At 30.5% G+C, this 23,630-nt stretch overlaps 1 protein-coding gene across 3 annotated transcripts in view; it reads left to right on the top strand.

Annotated features, from left to right (window-relative positions):
• The window catches only part of LOC126769975 (cerebellar degeneration-related protein 2), an 84,337-nt gene that overhangs the window by 58,558 nt on the left and 2,149 nt on the right, over positions 1-23,630 (top strand). For 2 of the 3 annotated variants that reach the window (XM_050489050.1, XM_050489049.1), the window contains exons 2-5: positions 21,181-21,293; positions 21,373-21,521; positions 21,816-22,256; positions 22,489-22,657. In XM_050489050.1, coding sequence (XP_050345007.1) covers positions 21,181-21,293; positions 21,373-21,521; positions 21,816-22,256; positions 22,489-22,657 — 872 coding nt within the window. Of the gene's footprint in view, positions 1-15,821; positions 16,094-21,180; positions 21,294-21,372; positions 21,522-21,815; positions 22,257-22,488; positions 22,658-23,630 lie in introns of those variants that run through there. The other variant, XM_050489048.1, reaches the window with a different exon arrangement.

Below are 23,630 nucleotides of genomic sequence, written 5' to 3'. Positions count from 1 at the left end.
AAAAATATTTGAATCAAACGACAGATAAGTCACAATTCTATTTACAATTACAAGAAGAAATCCTTATATGATCGGTATTTACGTCTCACATATAAAATACGATAAAAATTCTTCATAAACAATTAATTCTCGTAATAGAACGACGTCGTGTTACATGGAATGTAATAATCTTTAAAATTAAGAAGCGTGAGAATTTATACTTACTATTCGACTACTACAAAACTGAGTAACGTATTCTAACGTAATTTGTGCGCATAATGTGTTTTTAACAAAACTTAAGATCCTTATGAATTTAATCTACTTTTTTAAATATTTAATAAAAAGTTTATTGACTTCGTTACATTATCCTTTCCAGGACGTTGTCTTGCCTATAGTATGTATATTATATTTTTATATTATACCAACTGTCCTGGCGTTCATTTGAATGGTTAACTGTGCTACATTGTGATGGATGGTATGGAAACCTTCTCCATGAAATGATGATGATAATTTCCTGAGCTATTTCGGCCACGGCGGCCAATCTAAAGAGAGACGACTTAATACATATTATAGTGCACAAGTGTATGCGCAAACAGTCATAGTTTGTTTTTACTCTTCGTGAAATATAGGTATGTATTACAGCGGAGGTTTTAATTAAGTGCGACATCTGCTTGACTCTCGTTTAATGAACACCTGCTTCGCCAGCCGTGCAGCTTTTGTTTAAATTTACCATTTATAACCGACTTCAAAAAAAGAATTAGTTAAATATTCAAAATGTTCTTTTTTTTCTTCGATTGCTCTGAAAACGAAATAAATTTTGATAATTTAAAATTTTTCTGCTGAGATAAGTCACTAGGTAACTTTATGATACTGCAGCTTGCATTAACACTCAATAACGTGCGCCCAATTTAATTTTAATTTTTTAACAGACAAGACATTGATGCCATATATAAATGAATTGATATTATAACTATATTTACTCGATCGGTGATATTTTCTACCTTATTCCAGTTATCCGAATTAAAATGATTATAGATATTAATTTTGCAATATATAAGTCTATACTTTACGATATATAAAACGATGAAAATACATAGCCATCCCTTAACATCGAAGAAAATTGGATTTCTTATTAAACTTGCGATTTGCTCTATTTTTGACTACATTCCAACGAGTCAACAAGTTTTGTTGCATTCAAAGGTAGCTTCAAAAGTGTTTGTCATAAGGTGCATGATGCTATGAAGCTTATAAAGCTTAAAGTACTAAACGAAGCGATAGTGCATAGCGAATCACGTGTGGAAGATGTGATTTATAAGTCATTGTGCTATGGAGTTACGATGTTAATCGAGGATACCATGACACCTCACATATTTTGTATTACTTACTCTGTCTTATCAGTAAAATTTGTAGATCTCTTTGTGAACATATGAATTGAATTTCATTTATTATTACAAGAGCATTCGGCCCAGGCGTAAAGTTTGCAGAACGTTTTTTAAATATTTAATAAAAAGTTTATTGACTTCGCTCGAATTATTCTTTCCAGGACGTTGTCCTGCCTATAGTATGTATATTATATTTTTATATTATACCAACTGTCATGGCGTTTATTTGAATGGTAAACTGTGCTACATTTGGATGGATGGTATGAAAACCTCCATGAAATAATGATGACAATATTATAAATTTAGAAAAATGGAATGTCCTAAATCGCAAAATTGAGTAAATTATCTGTGTTTATCAAAAGTTATCGTGTTTTCATAATTAAAAAAAAATATATTTATTATTAATCTGCTGGATAATATATCGAAAAAAATGTTATATTTTTTTTTTCAAAAATTACACTCTATTACAGAATCCTTGTGTAGGTTCTGTAAATGTGTCTGTATCTAACGACTTTCATGTTTCATGTCAAGGCAAGGATTTGAAATAGAAATATTTGAATCCCATGTAGCGTTTGTAGAGCACACTTAACTTATTTGCATTTAGGTTGTACTATAAAAATGCAAGAAACAACTTACAATAGCTTAATTGTCTTAAAAACAATATATAGCCTAAAAACCTTATCTATGTATATATATAGTCTAGTGAAACAAAAATTTAAATTGATTAATTAATTTAAATGGGGCTGGATTTATATAATAAGTATTTCAAATTCACAATTATTTATTTTATTTTATTAGACAATTCTTAAGTTATAATGCTAATAACTCTTTACTTTAAGTACTTAAATAGGAATCTAATTTAAAATTGTACTTTTCAAAAATAAATCCAAATAATTTCCAGAAAGAGAAATGTTAAAAACTGGCAATCATTAATGTCAAATGAAATGAATTGAACCGTTTACGAAAGTTTTTTTAAATGATAACTGTAAATCTGTTAAAAGAAATATAACTAAAATAAAATAAAAATGTATATAACGAAAACATACCTAATATTAATATATGTTATAACCGGTGTTTAAGTATTATATATTTTTTGTCAAGATATATTTTAGGTAATTCAGTTTGAGTTTAGTTAGTTAATTAATAATAAATCAAGGAAATCCAAAAATTCAATGGCATATCAATTATTATTAAGTGAACCAGACGTCGACTTTACTATTGCCTGCTTTAAATAATGGACGTTTTCTTTCTCCATAGACGTCGAGAGCTCAACTCATGGTGAATAATTACTAAGAAGTTTTAATAAATAATGACTACGCGTTCATGTACAGTAAAACCGGTTCACCTGCCCTTGAACTGAGAGCATATCGACATCCGGTTTTATTTACTTTTCTTTTGATAGTGAACTTGATGATTTATAATTTTTTTGGAAAAAATCAATACGCTATACAATTTTACAATATCTGTATAAATCTTTATTCTTATTTAATTATTTAAATCGTTAATTTAATAGCTTGTAACGCTGCAGGATTGAATTTGAAAGTCTTGCATTGAAATAACGGGTCGGGACAATACTTTTTTTTTGAGAGCTTGGAAATTCTCAGTGTCACATTTTTTCTTACGGAGACCACGTAAAACCTCCTAAAGGTCCTGCGGACCGAAAGGTCATGTCGGTTTGCCGTCACGAGAGTGCACCAGCGTTTGCACTTGCTTGTGCAGTATAATATACTCTGCGCAATTAGTTGTCTTTTCGTCTGTCCGCCAAAGTAGAAATTCGGTCAAGAGGACCTGATATTTGTATATAGGTTCACAACTAGTCCATCTAACTTGTCCAACGTAAAAATTACTAATGAACTTTTTACAATTTGTATTACAATCGCTATTGTAACTAAGATTTTATGATACCAGTATCATTATTATTTACTTTTTGTATTATATGTCGTACAAAAAGTCACAATAAACTTCTCAACGAAAAGTTTTATTTAAGGATAAGATTATCCTTATTGTATCAGAAAACCAACGCTATATTTATTAGCATGTTTGTATATTCCTGTATGCTAATGTGTTTTATACTAAATATAAAATTAATTTTATAATTTTGTTTAGGAACTTAGCATCACTAAGATGGTTTTTATACCAGTTTTCTAAATATAAATATAAAATAATTAACCAATATCTTAGAATATTCTGCAACGGATACCAAATAAAAATGTATCCAGTTTGTTTTTATAAAAATACTTTTTTTATTAAAAAAGATTTAAAACCCATACCACCTTACTGTTCCACTATGGGTTGGTAGATTTACATAATTGTAACCATATAAATTTTAATTTAAAATATTGAATTTTATTTTACCTAATCCAACCGATTTATAAAATAAATTACGGTTATAGAATCAGTGGTAAATCTCAACCGATGATCGTGGGTTCAAACCCAGACAAGCACCACTGAATTTTTATGTGCTAAATTTGTTATTATAATTCATCTCGTGCTTGACGGTGAAGGAAAACATCGCGAGAGGAAACCTACATGTGTCGAATATCACTGAAATTCTGCCACATGTGAATTCCACCAACCCGCATCGGAGCAGCATTGTGGAATAAGTTCCAAACGTTTTCCTCAAAAAGGAAGAGGAGGCCTTAGCCCAGTAGTGGGAATTTCACAAGCTGTTACTGAATCGGCATTCTTTGTTTCGACATTTATTATCTGTTCGATTGAAGAGATCAGCACTACCGCAAAACAGCAATACTTGATATTGTTGTGTTCCGGTTTGAAGGGTGAGTGAGCCAATTACAGGCACAAGGGACATAAAATCTTAGTTCCCAATTGGCTATAAGCGATCGATGACCATATGCTCGTCCACCTTCCTATTCTATATATAAAAAAAAAAAAAACTACGTTGTTCGGTCGTCCTTTTTATCGTTAAGCAGGCGCCGGTCGCTTACCGACGCATTTCTGTTTTAAACGATTAGATATATTCCTTTTTATTATATACAAAATTATATTAATGGAGGGTTACCTACGTCATCTACTTTGTAAAATTTATTTGAGAGGTTCGGATAACCAAACCGGAGTTTTTTTTTTAATTTTTATACATACTTTGGATATTACATTACAAAGTAATATAATATTGTTCGGTAGCTTACCGAGGAATTTTTGCTGAGTTGGAGCTGTTGGAGGCTCTGCTGTTATGTGGAGGAGAGGCTGCGTGACCTGCAGCTGTTGCTGCTGGTTCTATCTGTTGCTTCGCACTGCTTTTATTTTTTGCTCACTCATTGTGACACTGCATTCCGGGTTTGCACAATCCCGCTTATCTATTTAAAAATTTTAATTTAATTTTAACCGATGCCAACTCACCTACAACTTATAATATATTATTAAATAATATTTTATTAATGTTAACTTAATTGACCATATATGTCAACGGCCCACCACAAACGGAGGGCCCTCACTGACAAAACTGACATGATGATCGGTTGAAAATAAAAATCCGATATAGTCCATTGGTTATCTTATATAATTGCGGGTTCAAACTCACGCAAACACCACTGGATTTTTGTGCTTAAATTGTGTTTATAAAGCGTATCACACTCAGAAACCATCGTGAGAAAAATCCTAATTGATCTTGCTTTGTTTTCAAAAAGGAACTTATAATTAGGTAAAAAAAGTTCATTAAAATTTTACTTAAAAATAAACTGCAGAAAGCGAAATTAATCGGCCTCATTTATAAATGTTTTGTTGAATACTGATTCTCTCTTTCTGTAATCATTTTTGGATTTCAAACATTCGAAAAAAGAACACACAGCGAAGTTGAACTAATCAGCCCCAAAACAACACTTTTTACATTTAGCAGAGCTGTCAGATAATACATAGGATTGATTTATTATAAAAAATGTATGATATCTTGTGATTAATTTCTAAAATAGAGGCCATTCTCTTTACTCTTATAAGAAGTAACAAGAATAGCAAAGCTGCAACTCCCATTTCGGTATACAAGGATGTAAGTTCAAAGTTAGCTGTTTGCGTCACATTACAATTATTGTTTAGGAAATATTAAATTAATTAATTTAGCATAAATTCTATATATATAGTTACATATCTATGAAAACTCCCTTAAATATATATATCACTCAAAGTAACCGCCGGTAGCAATCAAAGCTATTGATAACAAAATCTATTATATAAAATATCAATTTTCCATACAACGATAACAATGATTGTGTCGATTCTGAATATAAAACTTATCATTCGGATACTTTATTGTATTTAGTTAAATTGAATTCCTTGCAGATTAAAGTGATAAATATTATCCTAAATAAATATATTATTCAAAATTCATATCACAATAATATAAAAACCAAACATATAAAAATAATTATGTAAATAAACCGAAGGTTTAATTTCTTACTATTATCAATGCAAAAGTGAGTTTGTTTGTTACGCTTTCATTTCTTAACTACTCAACCGATCACCATGAAATTTTGCATATACATTGTCAGTGGTACAGAAAAAAAATTACCTACCCCTCCCCCCTCTCAAACGTGGGGGTATCCGCAGGCGGAAACTAATAATCAGTAGAGATAAAAACCATATTTAAATAAGCGTTAATTAAATAAGACCGTTTGCAAAAACTCGGCTGGATGGAACTGGCTTTGAATTTAGTTGTAAGACTTGAGCTACACATAGTAACAGGTAAAATTTGCCAATTTTTTTACTTTTATGGTAAACGCTCCGCTCCTTAATGTCGTCTTTCCTCTTATAAATTATAAAATCGTACGGGCAGATCCTGAGATTAGCTAATGCAATCATACAAATTATCCAGTTTGTAAGTTCTTATAGACATATATGACTTCCAAATAAGATCTAAGTACCTATAGACATCCACTACAAGTAACTGCAAGCTTTCGATACGTAATCTATCGAGCTTCTCCACGGCGAATTGACGGAATACTTGTCTAAGAATTTATTTCTATACATACAGATTTACATCATGATGATTTCCCGTCGAGAGAAGTGTGCCATTTTTATAGTTAGAACATTAAAGTTTTCCAATTCTCATCTAATCAAATCATAAAAAGCAGGAAGCAATGTCAGCTCATCGCGTTTGAGCACGCGCAAGGGAGCAGCGCAATTTGTTGAAAGTCGAATCAATTTGTTTTAGAAAGTAGATTGTTCTATGGCCTCGCCTTTTGTTCACTCATTTTGCAAAAATGCTCTTGTTTTAAGTAAAGATACGTGCTCTATTTAGATTTACAATGTCGTCATAATTTATTGCTAGGTTAAGGAGAAGTTTAAATAAATACCTCAGTTATACTACTTATACATATGTTTATGAGTTAGTTTACTAAAAGTCTGTAGGTTTGTATGTGTAATGGCATCACAATAAAATATTTTCATTTAGTTTTTTTCTTTCTTATTACATTTATTATGATTATATTTGTAGCGTATTTTCCAATTTCAAATTATTACCAAATGAATAAGTATTAACAAGACCACGATAACCTTTAAACGCATGTCTCCATCAATTTTTTTATAAACTGCGTTCAAATTTCGAATTTTAAAATTAAATGCGACGTAAAATACTCGCAAGAGTTGTCGAATGGATCTAGCTATAATATATTTTTTACCGTTGTTTTACTTACTTAAAAAATAAGCAGGTTACCAATTCGACTGGATTTAATTTGTATGTTTCGCGACATCTTCTAAACAAGATTTTAAATTTAATGTAAAACGTCCACCTCAAAAAAAAACTAAAGGAGCAAGGAAGGATTGTATATTCATTGTGTGTTATTCGATCGTGTACATGTTATAGGGATCCCTTTTTATTGAATAGGACATACAATACGGGTGGTCTCATTTAAATCAAAAAAGGGTTCCCTAATGTTGGAATAAGGGTGGAAACTTAGGAAGTCACTTGTATATTCAGATCGCTGTCTCGTTTGAGCTACATAGAACAGTCTATCTATATTTAATAAACAAAGTATATAATGTAAAAAGAATTCCATTTTATTTAAATGTACTCTACGATGAATAAAATGAAATACCATACCTAAGCTCCAGCTGGGCTACTTTATCTTACAGACAAACTTGAAAATATTGTTTATCGCAATTAGAATGTCTTTTGCACATCTTATATGTGAATTCATTGTTTTTCTTTTCTCTTCATTTTCTTTGTATTTTTAATTGTAATAAAAACTCAATATCCTTGCCGTGATTTAATACATAAAGAAGTAGTAAAACAATAAATATTATCTTTTTATATATGGAAACTAAAGAATGTAATAAGTACTTTTTCTAAGTTATTTCTAGGCTCGTGCAATAAACAGATTATATATTGTAGTTGCTGTTTTCTGAGATCAGAACAAGGTCGTCAGCGAACCTCAAGTGATTGGAATAATTGATATTTATACCACGTGCTTTCCAATCTAGTTAACTTGTTAATGAAGAGTTTGCAGCAACTTTTGCGTGGTCTTTGAATAAATATAATTGAATTGAAAAACAATAAAAAAAATTGTAACCTTTTTTGCACGTAAATTATTAAACGTGTAAAAATAAAAGATCGATTCTAATTTAAAAAACATGCACAGATAAAAAATATTTTTAAAATGTTGGTTTTGTCTGTACGTAGTTTTATGCATTTGTAATAAGTTAAGCACAACAATTATTCTTATTTCCTACCGAAAATTAATTATATACATAATTGTATAAAAGTTAATATAGCAAACCAAACGCTTTCACCGGTTTTGTTATAATTATGTTATAAAAAAAACACGAAGTATTCAAACTATTATTTTTTCAGACCATTAATGCCTCTTATATATTCTACTATAAACAAAAATCGTAATTAATTTAATTATTCCGCTTCTTCTTATTCACAAAGTATTTTATAATAATAGTATCTTCCATCTGAATATGAAAACAAAATGATGTGATCTTTAACAATGTATAACGCAATCACAAAATTGTCTTGCGTGCACGCAGACACGACAACCAATAATATGTAAGTAAACAAAACCCACAAAACATGTAACCGAGACGAATTGACGTAACGTGTAATTATGTAAATTGTAAACATTTACTACATGAACCAGATTATTTTGTCTACGCTATTGCATATGTCGCAAAGACCTTAATTTTAATATTGGTAATACATTAAATATAATGTCACTTAAAAAATATTTATATATATAATAAAGTATTATATTTAAAGTATGATAAATTTTATTGCCCTCATTAGTAGTAAACAATAATTATAAGCTTTTGCTTGTATTTACTGACAAACAGCTCGTCAGGGTAGGAACCACACACTCATCAGATCACCGCAAAAAAGCAATATTGTTGTGTTCTGGTTTAAAGGGTGAGAGAACCAGTGTAACTACAGGCACAATAGATATAACATCTTAGTTCCTTAGATTGGTGGCGCATTGGCGATTTAAGGAATAGTTAATATTTCTTACAGTGCATTACAGTCTACGGGCGCTGGTAACCAATTAACATCTGATAGCCCCATTTGTCCGTCCGCCTGTCTATTCAAAGAAAATAAAAACATAAAAAATTATAGACTATATATATTCGCGCTATAGGGAAAGTTAACTGGTACCCTATAGGCACTATGTTAAACTGCAGGTGAAACCGAGGCTCACAATTGGGTAACAATATCATAGAATGTAGAGTTTGCACAAAAGACAAAGAGTCGTAAGTCCGTCCCACGTTCCAACATAATAGAGCATATTTATTTCAACAAGGCAAGACAAAGCGCCAATTTCACAATTCAAACGATTATAATACATCATACTGATACTTGTATTAAGCAAAGCAAAACATTTTGAAATTGACTTATATAATGTCAGTTCGTAGAACTATGCGACCCTGATGGGCCTTCATACAAAGCCATATGTTTCATAATATTTACTATAACCGTCAACACGACTATTATAGCGGCACTTCACTTAGCGTAGCGTATTTGCAGAGGACCTTTTATGATTATATTTCTTACAAATGGCAAATACGTATTTCCGTCTATTTGTCGGTTTTTTTTTTGTTAAACATCGAAGAGGAAAACTTAGACAAATATATACGTTGACCGTTCATATTTTGTCATATTTTTAATAGGAATGACGTGCTTATAACAATCATGAAGACGTCAAAAATTGAGTCGAAAGCTGCACGTAAATTCGAACCCAAACATTTAGATTTTCTCGATTTTCCTTTCCTTCCAAGATCAAGCCGGTTCTGCGATAATTGTTAATTTAAACTGGAATGAACCGGTTACAAAAATACATTAATCATTAATCTGCAAAAAAGATGAACCAGTACCATAAATAATAATATGTTTATTACATGTGTGTGTCACCGGTAATGCGGATGATAATTCAGGCTTGCTTGTGACAGAATATCTCCGCTTTGGGAGCTCTGATGAATCAATATGTTTGTTTTATTAAAATCCGCACAATAAATACAATAGGCTATTGATCAAATGAAAACAAAAAATATTAATTTTTAAAACAATACAGAAATTGTTATTAACAATCATAAAATAAAAGCTGCATTTAAACGATATTAAACTCAATATAAATAATATAATACTTATGTAACTACGTGAAATAAATGAAAAATAATTTTGTTATTTTGCTAAAACAAATTTTACATGCCAAAAATAAATTCCGTGTCGCCAAAAGCACGTAAACCCGTTGAACCTGCGTCTGAAATATTTCCTATCGGGTTTGCTCTCTCCACAGATTATAACAGTAAGGGGATAGAGAATGTACTTGTGTTTGCACATACATTTATGCACTACAATTAAATAATATAAACTGTCCCGCTTAAATTTTTAGTGTCCCTTGAGAATTGCGACATGCGAATGGGAGACATAAATACACATACATTTATGTCTCCCATTACCCTTAAAACCGAAACACAGCAACACAAGTACTATAATATATTGTTGTTTGATGTTATGTACTAATAAATTGTCAAAGCCAAAACCTTGTTGATGCCCAAACCAACACAAAACTTAAAGAAATGTGAACGTTATTAAACAATAATAAGTAGTATAAAAAAGGAAGCAATTGAACACACTATATTCATAAGTAAAATTACTTGATATTTTTCATAATAATGTTTTTAGTTTAAATATTAATTTCTTTATATAAACTACACGTCATTTATAAACATTTCCTTAATTAAATTTTAATGACGCAGCTAAAGTATTAAAAAAAAGACTGAGCGAATACTTATTTCATACTTTGTCTTACCAAATAGGGTTTCGTTTCGTTCGTTAAGTCTGTTTGTTCTTTAAGATTTTGTATAGTACAGTATAGTAACAGCCTGTGAATGTCCCACTGCTAGGCTAGGAGAAGGCCTTCCTCTCCTTTTTTTTGAGAAGATTTGGCTTGTTCCACCACGCTGCTCCAATGGTGAAATACACATGTGGCTAAATTTCAGTGAAATTTGACACATGCAGGTTTCCTCACGATGTTTTCCTTCACCGTCAAGCACGAGATAAATTATAAACACAAATTAAGCACATGATTTTGTATGTTTTTAAAATATTTGACGATAACTAATCCTAACATATAATGAAAATTGTATCTCGTTTTGCAAAATTCGTGCACTTTCTTCGCACAGAATTTGTTTTTTTTTTAACTTGGCATTATAATTAATCCTCTCTTTATAGTTTAAATATTAAAAAAATAGGTATAAATATGTTTAAATATAGAAATGTTTTATTACTATGTGGAAAGTTTCACTTTTGACATGAAATGTAAAATTGTAAAAGGTAAACGTTATGAATAATAAGTATACGTTTTTGTTATGAATATAAAAGAAAACAACTCTATATTCAATGGTTCAAGTGAATCACGTGTCATCGTTCTCTGAAGTTCTAAGCCCATTTGCGTTGATGTTACAAAAATAATTACTTAAGAACTCCTTGAGCAACGTTATACAGACTTAATAGAACATGGCTGCTAATGGCTATTGTAGGTTTCTATTTTACTGATTACTTCCTTTTGTTATGTGTCAACTTTGGGCATGTTACTTGCATATTATTTAATTTGAAATATTTTTTTGCATGTTGCTCATACAAAAATGTGTTTTCTTTTTTTTATTACAAGGAAAACATTAAATATCGATTTATTATACATAATATATTACATACACCGCTTTACAACAAAACGATTATGTAATCTGAAGTTCAAAGGTGTTTTCTATAAATAGTTATTTATTTAATGAATGTGACGCACAGATTATAAAAGAAAAATACGATGTGTCACATTGTCTAGAACATGTACATATGAATATTTATATTTTCATTTTATTATGCATTCGCATTTATATTATTAGATAAATAAATTAAACAAATTAAGTAGTGAACTTATTTCTCTCAGATAAAAGCATCATATGTATATTAAGCCGTCAAGAGTTTAATATACTAGACGTTGAATACATTTTGATAAACCGCAAACCGTTCATAATTCAACCTAATCGTAAACGGCTTGAAACCAATATTTTTCACTTGGTGGTCGGGCCTTGTAGACAAGCCCATCTGGTATTGTTGTATTCTGGTTTAAAGGGTGAATAAGTCACTGTTACTACAGGCATAAGGATGTTTCCATGACTGCTGGTACATTGACGATGTCAGCAATGGTTAATTTTTTTTACAACGTCCAAAAGTCCCTCAATTAAATAAGAAAAAAAAAAAACTTTTAACGCCAATGTCTAAGTGATACGCTATTTTAATGCGAATATTTTTAAACATTATACTTGTGAAATATAATACAATTAATAAACTTAAATATAAATTAAAATATAGTAAATGCCAGATGATATAATTTTCTGATATTACACAATCTTGGTCTACGTTAAGATTCGAATTTGTTTTTAAAGTATAACTCCACTAGAACTAGACCTTAAGCTTATTTAGAAAGGAAAAAAAAAAACAGTAGTCATGTATAAGATATACATGCAAATATTAACTTTGACCAACACAAATAACACGGCAAGGCCTAACGAAAATGTTATTTATATCTTTGTATACATTTTAATTCAATCGACGACGTTGAGCATCACTGGCCTTGAGGTAAATTACGTTATTTTCTAAGTACTTATTGAAATCATAAAACGAATAGATAACTACAAAAAAGTGTACATGTTGTCAAGATTTATTGGAAAGAAATAATACTTAGATAATACGACATGATAATTATTTCTTATAATCTATAGAAGTTGGCAAACCATTGTCAGTGAAACACAAAATAATTAAAATGACAATGTGGTACCTCATAAATCCTATAGACTGCTTTCCCATGTTAATTACCCTTCGCACACTGCCTCGTTGGACTGCCTCGTTTGGTGGCTAGACGTAAGGCAGACCCAGAGGTCCTGAGTTCAAGTCGGGCCAATAAAAAGTTATTGGATTTTTCTATCGAAAATTCTCAATAGCAATCGGAGTCTGGAAGTTGGTAGTGTGTACACTCCCGTGCCTCGAAAAGCACGTGAAGCCGTTGGTCCTGCGCCTAAACTCATTCCGGTCGTGTCGCATTGCCGTCATTGGATTATGGAAGTTAGGGAATAGAGAGTGCACCTGTGTTTGCGCACACACTTGTGCACTATAATATGTCCTGCGCAGTTGGCTAATCTCTCTTAAGATTTGCCGCCGTGGCCGAAATCGGTCTGAAGGGCTTTACGTACTTACTTACTCTTCGTACAAATTATATCGAAATTCGTAAAACAATAGTATAATAATTATAGATAACATGAAATGTTGATACGTGCATCATGAACATGATAACATTTTTAATAAGTGTTACAAGCTGATAAAGTTCTACGACCTAAAAACCTTGTCCATATTCGTGACTCGGTCGACCACTTTCATACAATTGACGTTTTCCATATACGTACAGATAATTAAATTGAGGGCTACTACCGTGGTAAGGAATAATTATTTTATTTTTTGTTATCATCACGGCTTATGGTCATTATCATACGGCTCGACTTCCTCGTTGATAGTGTCTTTTAATTTACGGTTCCGAGGTCCCGGGTGTGAAGTTCTCGGTGATCGGGCGAAAAGTTATTATTTTTTTCATAAAATCTTATTAGCAGCCCGGTGTTAGCAGTGTTTACTGTGCCCTGTGGTCGTATGGGATTTACGTCTCACTCCCATCTGAGAGTGCACCAGTGTATGTGCCCACACTGTTATCCCTTGCACAGTTCTGTGTGGATTCTGTCAGGACAAGATTATTTTTTTAATTCTACTCGCCTTTTCTTTTGTTTATTATTGTGTATATGCTAAAATACATTTCTTCTTAGTGGTTTTGCATGAATTTGGAAACAAAAAAAATTTTACATCATTATAAATTATAATATTTATACATATTAGTTACAATTTAGTCAGAAATATAGTTTTGATTTAAATCGTAATAACGTTGTTAAATTCTTAATAAGGTTTAGTTAGGTAACTAGAGCCGTCCTACAGTTATTTCTTTAACTTCACTTCATAAATACATATGTGTACGTCAGATATTGTAACTGAATTTTAAGTCAGTTCTACCAAACTGAGAAACTTACACACATTTTTGGTTCAATATGATACTATAATCCAGTTAAAATTTATTGATTTTACTAAACGAATTAAAAATAAAATACTTGTTTTTGTTAACTTATTTCATACATGCTTATAATAACAATTATATTAGATAGTGGAAGCGTATAATTCGTGTGTATGAATCTTGCGTTGATGTTGTAGATGGTGGCGTAATGAAGTCTGGAACCTCATACGGTCAGTGACCTTTATGATTGTACTTTTTAAATTTTAATATGCAACTAGAATGTATGTAACATTTCGAAGTTTTTATCTTAGTAATCTTTAAAATACTACTTTTATTATATTTAGAATTGAGAAGTGTGAATTGAATATATTTTTTGTTATTGCTTATATCATTAATAATGATACAAGTATACAATTATTTATGTAAAACTATTGTTCGAAAATTGAGCTTATGATGAGCAGCATATACTGAAAATATATTATGAAAAAAAAATTCAAATACATGACAGTATACAAATTAGGATTATTTATTTAAATACGTTTCTTTCTTAAAGTAAAAATTTAGAATAATGACATACTATAAATCGCCATTAAACATTTCATATTTCTTATGGTTGGTATGTTATTCAATAATTTATATATAAAAAATATACATCCTAAAGTAAATGTCGAGAACGTACAATTTACATTCATTTCCTTAATTATATATAGATAATTATTCTTAAAATGAACATAATACGCTAATTTTGAATTGAAACTTTACAACTTAGGTCAAGGACCTCTTGAATATACCTACAGTAAATGTCTCGTAGTTCGCTGCTTTAAAAATTTTGAAAGAAAAATCACAATTGACATATAAAATAATTTTTTTTAGTGAATATATAATTTTTTTATGTTTAATTCAATAACTTACCACTAAACTTTTCGAAGTATTTTTTTCAGATACAAGGTTTTAATGTTGGTAGAGTCAAAATCAAAATCAGTTCTAGCGAATAATTTTGATATATATTTTTTTAGATAATATTTTATCGAATCTCATTGTTACTGGATATGGCAATCCACCGAAGTCCTAAAAATATTTACTATGGATAAGATTTTTAATTTAAATTGATAAATAAATTGCATTTTAAAAATGTTATGATGTTTTAATGACAATTACGCCCAGTGCAGTATACATGAACGTAAAAGTCAGGCGTTAAAATGACTAGTATATTTTATAACTACAAACTTCACGTTTTAAAATTAAATACGTGTTATTAGAAAATAAAAATATCGACAGTAAGTGGATTTTTTGTTACATTACAAATATCGACAGCTCACTCGCAAACCGCCTGAAGGCAAAGTTGATTTAATTTTCTCGTCAAATCAAATACAGCTTAAATAATTATAACATCATATCACAACGAATATAATTATTTATCTCATTTCCTTAACATTCTAACAAATTCATATTATTCAAGAGAGAATTAACTAAAAGTACTTTTGAGAAAGTCAAATATAATTGATAAGTGTAATATATCTATAATTAAGTTATATAAGAAATAATTATAAATACATCGAGGTCTCTTACTTGAAATATCATCCTAAATAGATTTGATATCGGATAGTCGAATTCATGAAGCGTGAGAAAGCAATTGCAACGATTAAGATCGAATACTTTCTTTGCGATCTTGTAGGTATAATTTTGACATGGCGTATTACCATACCAAATGTCTTGATCGATTACTTGCCCACTTTCACCGTTGATAAGTCACATTTGATTCTTTAGCTCCAACGTCGCTTACATGAAAGGTAAAGTTTGATAAATTTCTTTTGCTATCTAAGCTATCGGTAGTTAACGAATGAAATGAGATTGGGGAGGACAGGCGATGGCGCGACGAACTTAATTGCAGTGGTATTCGCTCGCGCCGTCGCTCAGTTACTTCTGCGCCGCCACGCTGTTCGCGTTACTGTTTGCCGTTGACGTGCAAACTTCACCGAATGCAGTAAAAATATGGCAACCGCGGGCACGTAACAAAAAAAATCACGCTGTGGTTGGTGACCTTCAATAGTTAAGTGCCCGGTGTAATAATGACCGAAGAACACGAACAATGTGATTCCTTCAATTCATGGGAATTGAACGGACTGAACTCTTTAGATCTTTGGGATTACACCGTCGAACTGGAATGCCTGCAAGGAACCGAAGGTTAGTGTTACGTAAAAGAGAGGGGCGTTGCGGTAGCCGTCGCGCTCACTGGACAATTCGCAATGCACAGAATATTGACATGGCACCTTAAAATTGAACCATGGAACTCGATGCTGGCCGCCACGCCGTTATTTCGACTTACAACGCTTTCAGAACTTTTACATATATATTTTTTATATCTCCGTTTACTTTTTACAAAGATTTATACATTCTACTGTATATAATGTTTTAATTCATAACTCACCTTTTCAAATAATTAAAAAAATCAGATAAATTTTCCTACGTCGATTATTATTAAGAACAAGATAAGACATTGCAAGCGTATTCGCTTTGTCGACGGCAACGAGTTATCTCCTATATTTATCGATAATTAAGCCATTGTTTGAATGATTATATATTTTCACTCTTAACACTTATCTTCACGCAATATGCTTTTTTTATATAAGAAACTATAATAACTCAACAACATTTTACAGCGATGGCGTTTAACCTTCTCTTATTTCCTTAAGTTTCTTACACAATAATATACGAGTTTACACAAAGGCATTTAAAGTAAAGAATGATTATTAAATTACGAATATGCGCCATTAAATTTTTGTATTACTCCGTCCGCGGTTACTTCACATTCAAATGAAACTAAAGATGCAAAATTTTAAAACATTACCGAACATAAATTTCTTCGTTTTTACTAAATTTAAAAGGTATTATTTATTATTATTATATTGTATTGATAAAAGCATTTTTCTTTACAATTTTTTTTCTTTATAAATGCAGTATGTAAATAAGGATCAGGACCTTTAAACTAATGGCCTTACTACTAAGCGTTGTGTAGTGAGTGAATTGGCACATAGATTTCTCTCTTTCTGTTATCAGCAATTTGACGTTTGAAAGAACAAGACAAAGAATCTTGTAACTTTGCGATTTGTATGTAATTATTACTAGCATAAGGGGGTTTATAGATAACTAATATTAACGTACGTTAAGTTACGTTCAGGTTTCTACTTGAGCTGCAACGGAAAGTACAGCGATTTAATATTATCTAAGTACCTATATGTATACAATTATATATAAATATGTTTTATGTATATGATGTTACCGTTCAATTCAACTCAACTCAAAATGTTATATTCGTTTGGTATATTATATAAAGCAAAGTAAATTAGCAGGAATTATCTTAAGACAAGTTAAATGAAAAGTTGATATGAATACAGTAAAGTAATATATGAGCAGAAATAAAAAACATATTTTGTAAAAAAAAATAGCTTATTCATATGTAATTTACTAATTTGGTTATTGTTGAACGATGACTTGACATTTAGCTTCTTTTTTTTTAAAAACAACGTATTTGCCTTATTAAAAAAGTGTATTGACAACGGTTCCGTTACAAAGGTTCCTAATTCGAAATCACTCTATTGTGAAACATAGCAATTACTGAGACTAATACGTAGTATAAATTAATTTTTAACTATTTAATTTGAGGGATTTTTTTTCCGATTTTGCTCGTTTCGACAATGTACATGCACATTTTTTTATTGACTTCTGAGAACTGAATAAAAAAATGTGTCCGCTATTCACGTTTCGCGTTAATGAAAATTATATTATAAATTAAATGAGTAACCAATATTAAATCCTTACCTCACTAGTAATTGAATATACATCATGACGGCTATTTGTCTTAATATTCTTATATTTCAAGTTTTTCGAACGCTTAATATTTATTTAATTGATGTACTAATTATATTATTAATCGTGCAGAATTGCTATCGGATAAATATGACGCAAACATTAAATGATTACCGATTTTTGATTTGTATAAATGATACGATGTTGACAAGTATTACAAAAATTTCATAATAAGTAGGTACCTATATATTTTAAAGATATAATATTTATTAATTTCAAAATAAAAACACCACAAAATATTTCTATCTCGAATAAATATTCCACAGAAAATATGATACTGTTCTTCTAAAATGATAACGACTTTTAAATTAAAATAATTTTTTTTTTAATTATGAACAATGTAGTACCAATTACTATTTTAAATATAGTTTAATTTAGAAAACATATAATAATGTAAAACCTTTTCAAGTAATTTATTTGTGTTTATGACCACTTTATAATGCACTTAGAAGAAAACACAAATATACTACATCAAAACAAAACTAATCTAAGCCTTGCCTCACATTTTATTCTTCTAAAATTTTTTACACAGTTTTTAAAGTTGAAACTTAATTGATATATGCAATTCAATAACGTTTTATATGTATATAATGAAAACAAAAAATGTATGTTTTACAATAATAAATAAATATATATTACTATCAAGATTATGTATCTTTATATATATTCATATATCTTTCTACCTAACCTACATATTTGAGCTATTTTCATTGTACTAATAACAATTAATGAAGACAATTAGATCTATTAACACCCATGTAGAACACAAGTATAAAAATAAATGAATATTTACGATGCTCTGAAAAGATGTTTTTTTTTCTAGAAACATATATCATTATCCTTATAAATAAACGATTGAACGGACAATACTAGTAAATATATGTAAATAAAGGTCTTTATTTATCTCCAGACAGAAATGTCAACAACGAATACACATAGATATTCCTACAGAAACAAAAAAACGCTACAAATGATGAAATCAGAAAAAGTAATTCTATCAACATAGTTTAATAAAACTATGGCATTATTAGAACATTTTCGTTTGCTCACAACAACACTTTTTTAACCCTTTGTCTGGGTAAAAGACATTAAACTTAAACTATCTTACGTTTACTGCCAGTAAATAATCTCAAGGTGGAATTAATAAAACGATATTTTATTAAAGTCAAATGACGAATAGGAGGAAAGAAAATAAACTGCATTCCAAAATTAATTTATTGAAATATGCAATACTACGTTATTCATCCTAATATGACAAATCTTATATGATAATAATTACTCCAATATTTCTTAAAATTTTTCTGTTTTGTTTATTATACATGTAAGTTCTCTTAATATGTATGGGTAAGTTTTAACATTCTTCTAGGGAAATTATAATAGTGCTTTCTAACTGTTATCCAACATTTAAAATACATAGCGCTTAAATATCGTTATACATATGTTGTTCCTATTGGTGTTATTTTTGAATAAAGTTACAATGTACTAGAAAGTTCGTGCGAACAATAGTTTATTGAGAAAGGAAATACAAACTGAATAAAACAGCATTAATTTCGAATTTCATTGTTACATTAATTTACATCGACTAAAAGTATTCGTCTGTAAATAAAAGTTGTATTTTTGTGCCGTTAGTAATACAAAAACATCTACATTTCATATACATCACCCCGACTTATCACCATCTCTTCGAAACAGGGAGTTCTGACTCATTTTTCGCCTAGAGAAAAAGTCTAAGAAATTTATGTAAAATTGTCTGCTTATCGTTTTCTCATTAATATCAGATAATCAATCCGTCTCGACTTGCTTTTTGAACCTGTGACCTCGAGATCAAATTTGGACCTTATAAGCTAACTGCCCTTAAAGTGTTTCAACGTATAACTAGTATCAACCGCGGCCTCAACCAGGTTATGGGGGTGGATGTGAGATACCCTATGGCCTGCTCTGTAACTCTTATAACGTCTACGCAATTTCATGATGTACAGTTGATTTTTAAGACATGAAAGTAAGAAACAAACAAACTCACTTTTGTTTTTATGATATTAGTAAGCAAGACAATAATAGAGTAGTAATTGATATGATAAATAATTCATCTAAAATTTGCCAAGCCATTTATTGAGTTAAATATAATATGTATGCTTATACATAAGCAAATAATTTGTTTATTACAGAACACTATTTCAAATTAACTTCTTTCGTTTAATGGCTAAAAAATAATCGTGTATGGATTTACGTAATTAGATAATTATTATGTATTCATGTGTTAATAATGCGTGACTGAAGAATGTCGGTGTCTTAGGTATGCACATTAAATGCTTGTTATCTCATTATGTATCAAAACGTGCTTTTGAGTTTTTTTTTTATTAATGGTCAATATTTAGAGCGTAAGAAAAACACATCATACATACTACATAGTACTTCCATCCTACCGATAAGTATTACCATTATTTAACAATTATTACGTTTGACCAAAAACTTCAGATATTTTTAATAGTCATTGTGTTGTTTGGAGCTCTATTCTGTTTTAAACGAGCTTAGAACCGCTTTATATATGTATATATGCTGTTTCCTGTCATAAAAAAGTGCAAAAACTACGTATTCCTATAAGAAAATCTTAAAATAAATAACATCGCAACGATATAGGCAAAAAGCCTAAATTAAAAAAATCACATTTGTTAACTAAATAACTTGAATTGCCGCCGAATTTTTGGTTAGCCTTCGATGTGAATATAGATACGCACAAAATTTTTTTTTTTTATTATTTCGGCTATTAACTAATTATACTTAGAACGTAACTGTAAGTGTGTGTTATAGTTCAAATATACAAGTAATATTAAAAAATGGATGTCGTATTAATCTCAATTTTTAAAGAATCATTGATAATACATTAATATTAATTTGTTGCAACAATGTAAATGGACATTGCGATCAAATAAATTAAGAAAGTATACGCTCGATACGTTGACCTTATTTTAGCTTGAACTTGGACGTATTAATTTTTAATTCTGTAGCAAAGCACTTAACTTGTTCTCCTTTCACGAAACCGCGAGTTTAACCAGTGATAAAGGTATTTTAAGACAAGTGTAATACCATCGATAGTAATATCAAGTGTACAAGTAGAACGTGACTCGACGAGTTTTATTACACCAATTTATAATTGTTATCCACTTTTTCATCTTAAATCTACTGGCTCAAATACTTAAATAAAATGAAATATCATTTTAATCTTTAACAACTTCAATTATCTCATCGCTTCACCGCCCGCGACGCTACACTTGCAACGCGATGATATCGTCCGATGAAATAATTACAGTGTCAATTTTATCCGCAGTATCGTCCGCATTTCTGTCGCCACATTTACATAGTACTTTCACAGAATTAATTTTGATGTATATATATGTTTGTTACAGATTTGCAGCTAGCGGCTGAACTGGGAAAGACACTTTTGGAACGAAACAAGGAATTAGAAACTGCGTTACGTCAACACCAGAATGTCATCGAAGATCAAACACAAGAAATCGAAGTACGTATTTATTTTTAGAAAGTGTATAATTTTCATTTTGCAAAAATGAAATTAAATAACACAACGTAATCCATTTCAGTACCTTACGAAGCAGACAGTTGCATTGCGCGAAGTAAATGACTCAAGACTGAGAATATACGAACAACTGGAAGTGAGCATTCAAGATTTGGAGCGCGCAAACCACAGGCTAGCCGTCGACCATTCCGCCGACAAGAAGCATATTAAGACGTGAGATTATTACTGTAACAAATAACTGGTCATCATTCGAATCTTTCTGCAGCAATTGGCTTCACCATTACTTTTGTATTATTCATCATTGAAACAATACAAAGGCAAAAAGCGCGAGTTAATAATTATTTTTATTCCAACGAATTACTTTTATTTCTAAAATATGTATGCTTCTCAATTATATGTTACTATCGAAGAAAACTAACTTTACAATATTATCGAAAACGTTATTTCTTCTTTAGATAATAAGAATGCAATCCTCCAACAATAAAATATTTCTTTGTATTTTAATAGCTTATGCAGCAATATCGAGGGCTTAGAAAACAAGTGCGAAGAGTTGCAAAAAACTGTGGACGATTTGAATGCCCAATTGGAAATCGTCCGGCGGCGCGCGGAACGCAAACCTGAAAATGAAAAACCCAAAGAAAAAGAACAAAAACCGGCGGAGTTAGCAATTACCAACAACAAAAATGTTAACATAACCCCTCAAAAGTCAATAGCTCCTCTTCCTGAGCTAACGAAAGAAGATGAGGATTTACTGAGGCTCAGTGATGAGTTGAGAGAAAATAAAGTCGCATTCGCTCAAGAACAGCGGAGGGTGACCGAGCTCGAAGAACAACTGGCGTCGGTGATACAAGAGAATAATAGACTGCAAGAACAACTTCGAAATTGGCATCAGAGAGATGACGAGCCTAAATCGATGCATGAAGAATTCTCAATCCTTGAAGAAGTCAGGTAAGCATGAAATATATGTAAAAAAAAATACTGAATAAATTAGTTCACTAACAGACTGTAACAAATTATTAATTGTAATGAATAACCCAAGTCAAGATGAAGAAATAAAAAAAAAAAGTATTTTGTAAAAACATTTAAATATTCCGTACAGACAACTGATACACAAAATGTTGGATAGAGAAATCTTTGTTGTATATATACTATAATTTAAATACTTTTACAATTATTTCAGACAAGGGCAGCTTTGCGTCAGATGTCTCAGAGGAATGGAGCGGGATGATATGTCTTCGATACTTGATGGAGACGATGATGACAGAAGTGCCATCAGTTCTCTTATTCTCACCCCTGGTCAGCAAAGTCCAAGAGACGACCACGTCACCAATAAACTTGTCAAATTTGACGTAAGTACTCATTATTCGCTTGCATGTTCTATTAGTTCTTATCTGTTAAGCTATGTAACATTATTTCTCAAGCTTTCTCTTCTATTACATGTTTTCTTTCTAACCTGAACTCTATTATTTGTAGTTTCTTTTGGTTAATTATTTCTAACTAAACTGTATTAATTCACAACTCGCAATTAAGTGCAATATTAACCTTACTAATGATTACTAAAAATCTTAAAAATCTCAACCTTATTCCTTTTCAATTAAAAAAACAAACAAACATCAATATTTAAAGCATTTCGTCTTTGAAAATGCAACCGATCAAAAAAGTGGCTGTCAAGGTTGGTATATCCCCTCCGAAATCTCATGCGACTGTTTGGATCGTTTCTAGGCGACAAAACTAGTCCAACTGCCCCTGATGTTGTTGATCACGCTTTGCATATGCATTATGAAGCGCATTTGCAGTAGTTTTCTTTGGATATATCGCATGTAGTCGAAGGTACGTCCATTACTGACACGTTATTAGACTAAGAGAATGCACGGTAACGTCATTGGTGAAGGCGATCCATCCCATAATCTCACGGTGGCTATTATTCTTCGGAAATCTCGTTCAATATCATTTATCCATTCGAAAATTAACGATATACTAATAATTCATTGTGTTTGTATCACTAATTACTAATCTAGCAATTAAAGTGATTGTGTGCATATCTCATTAACGTGTGCTTTATCAGCTATATTGATTATTAATTGTAACTCCAAAGAGGTGGAGTAATGGGTGTATTTTTGACTAATCTCTTTGCTATCTCGATAAGAAAAAAATAATTATATTTCGGTTATAAATTAGGTGTTATTAATACTTTCATAAACCGTCACTAGAATTCATTTTATTTACATATTTCTCTTTATTTAAATTAAAAATTTAATTCTGATTTATAATAACAACAATTGTTATCACACTTCCTTAACTTCCAACGCAATTTTCATTTCA

Source organism: Nymphalis io, chromosome 8 (assembly GCF_905147045.1).
Source record: "Nymphalis io chromosome 8, ilAglIoxx1.1, whole genome shotgun sequence".
Taxonomy (NCBI): Eukaryota; Metazoa; Arthropoda; class Insecta; order Lepidoptera; family Nymphalidae; genus Nymphalis; species Nymphalis io.
Note: the sequence above shows the minus strand (reverse complement) of the source record. Positions and strands in the feature narration are given on the sequence as shown.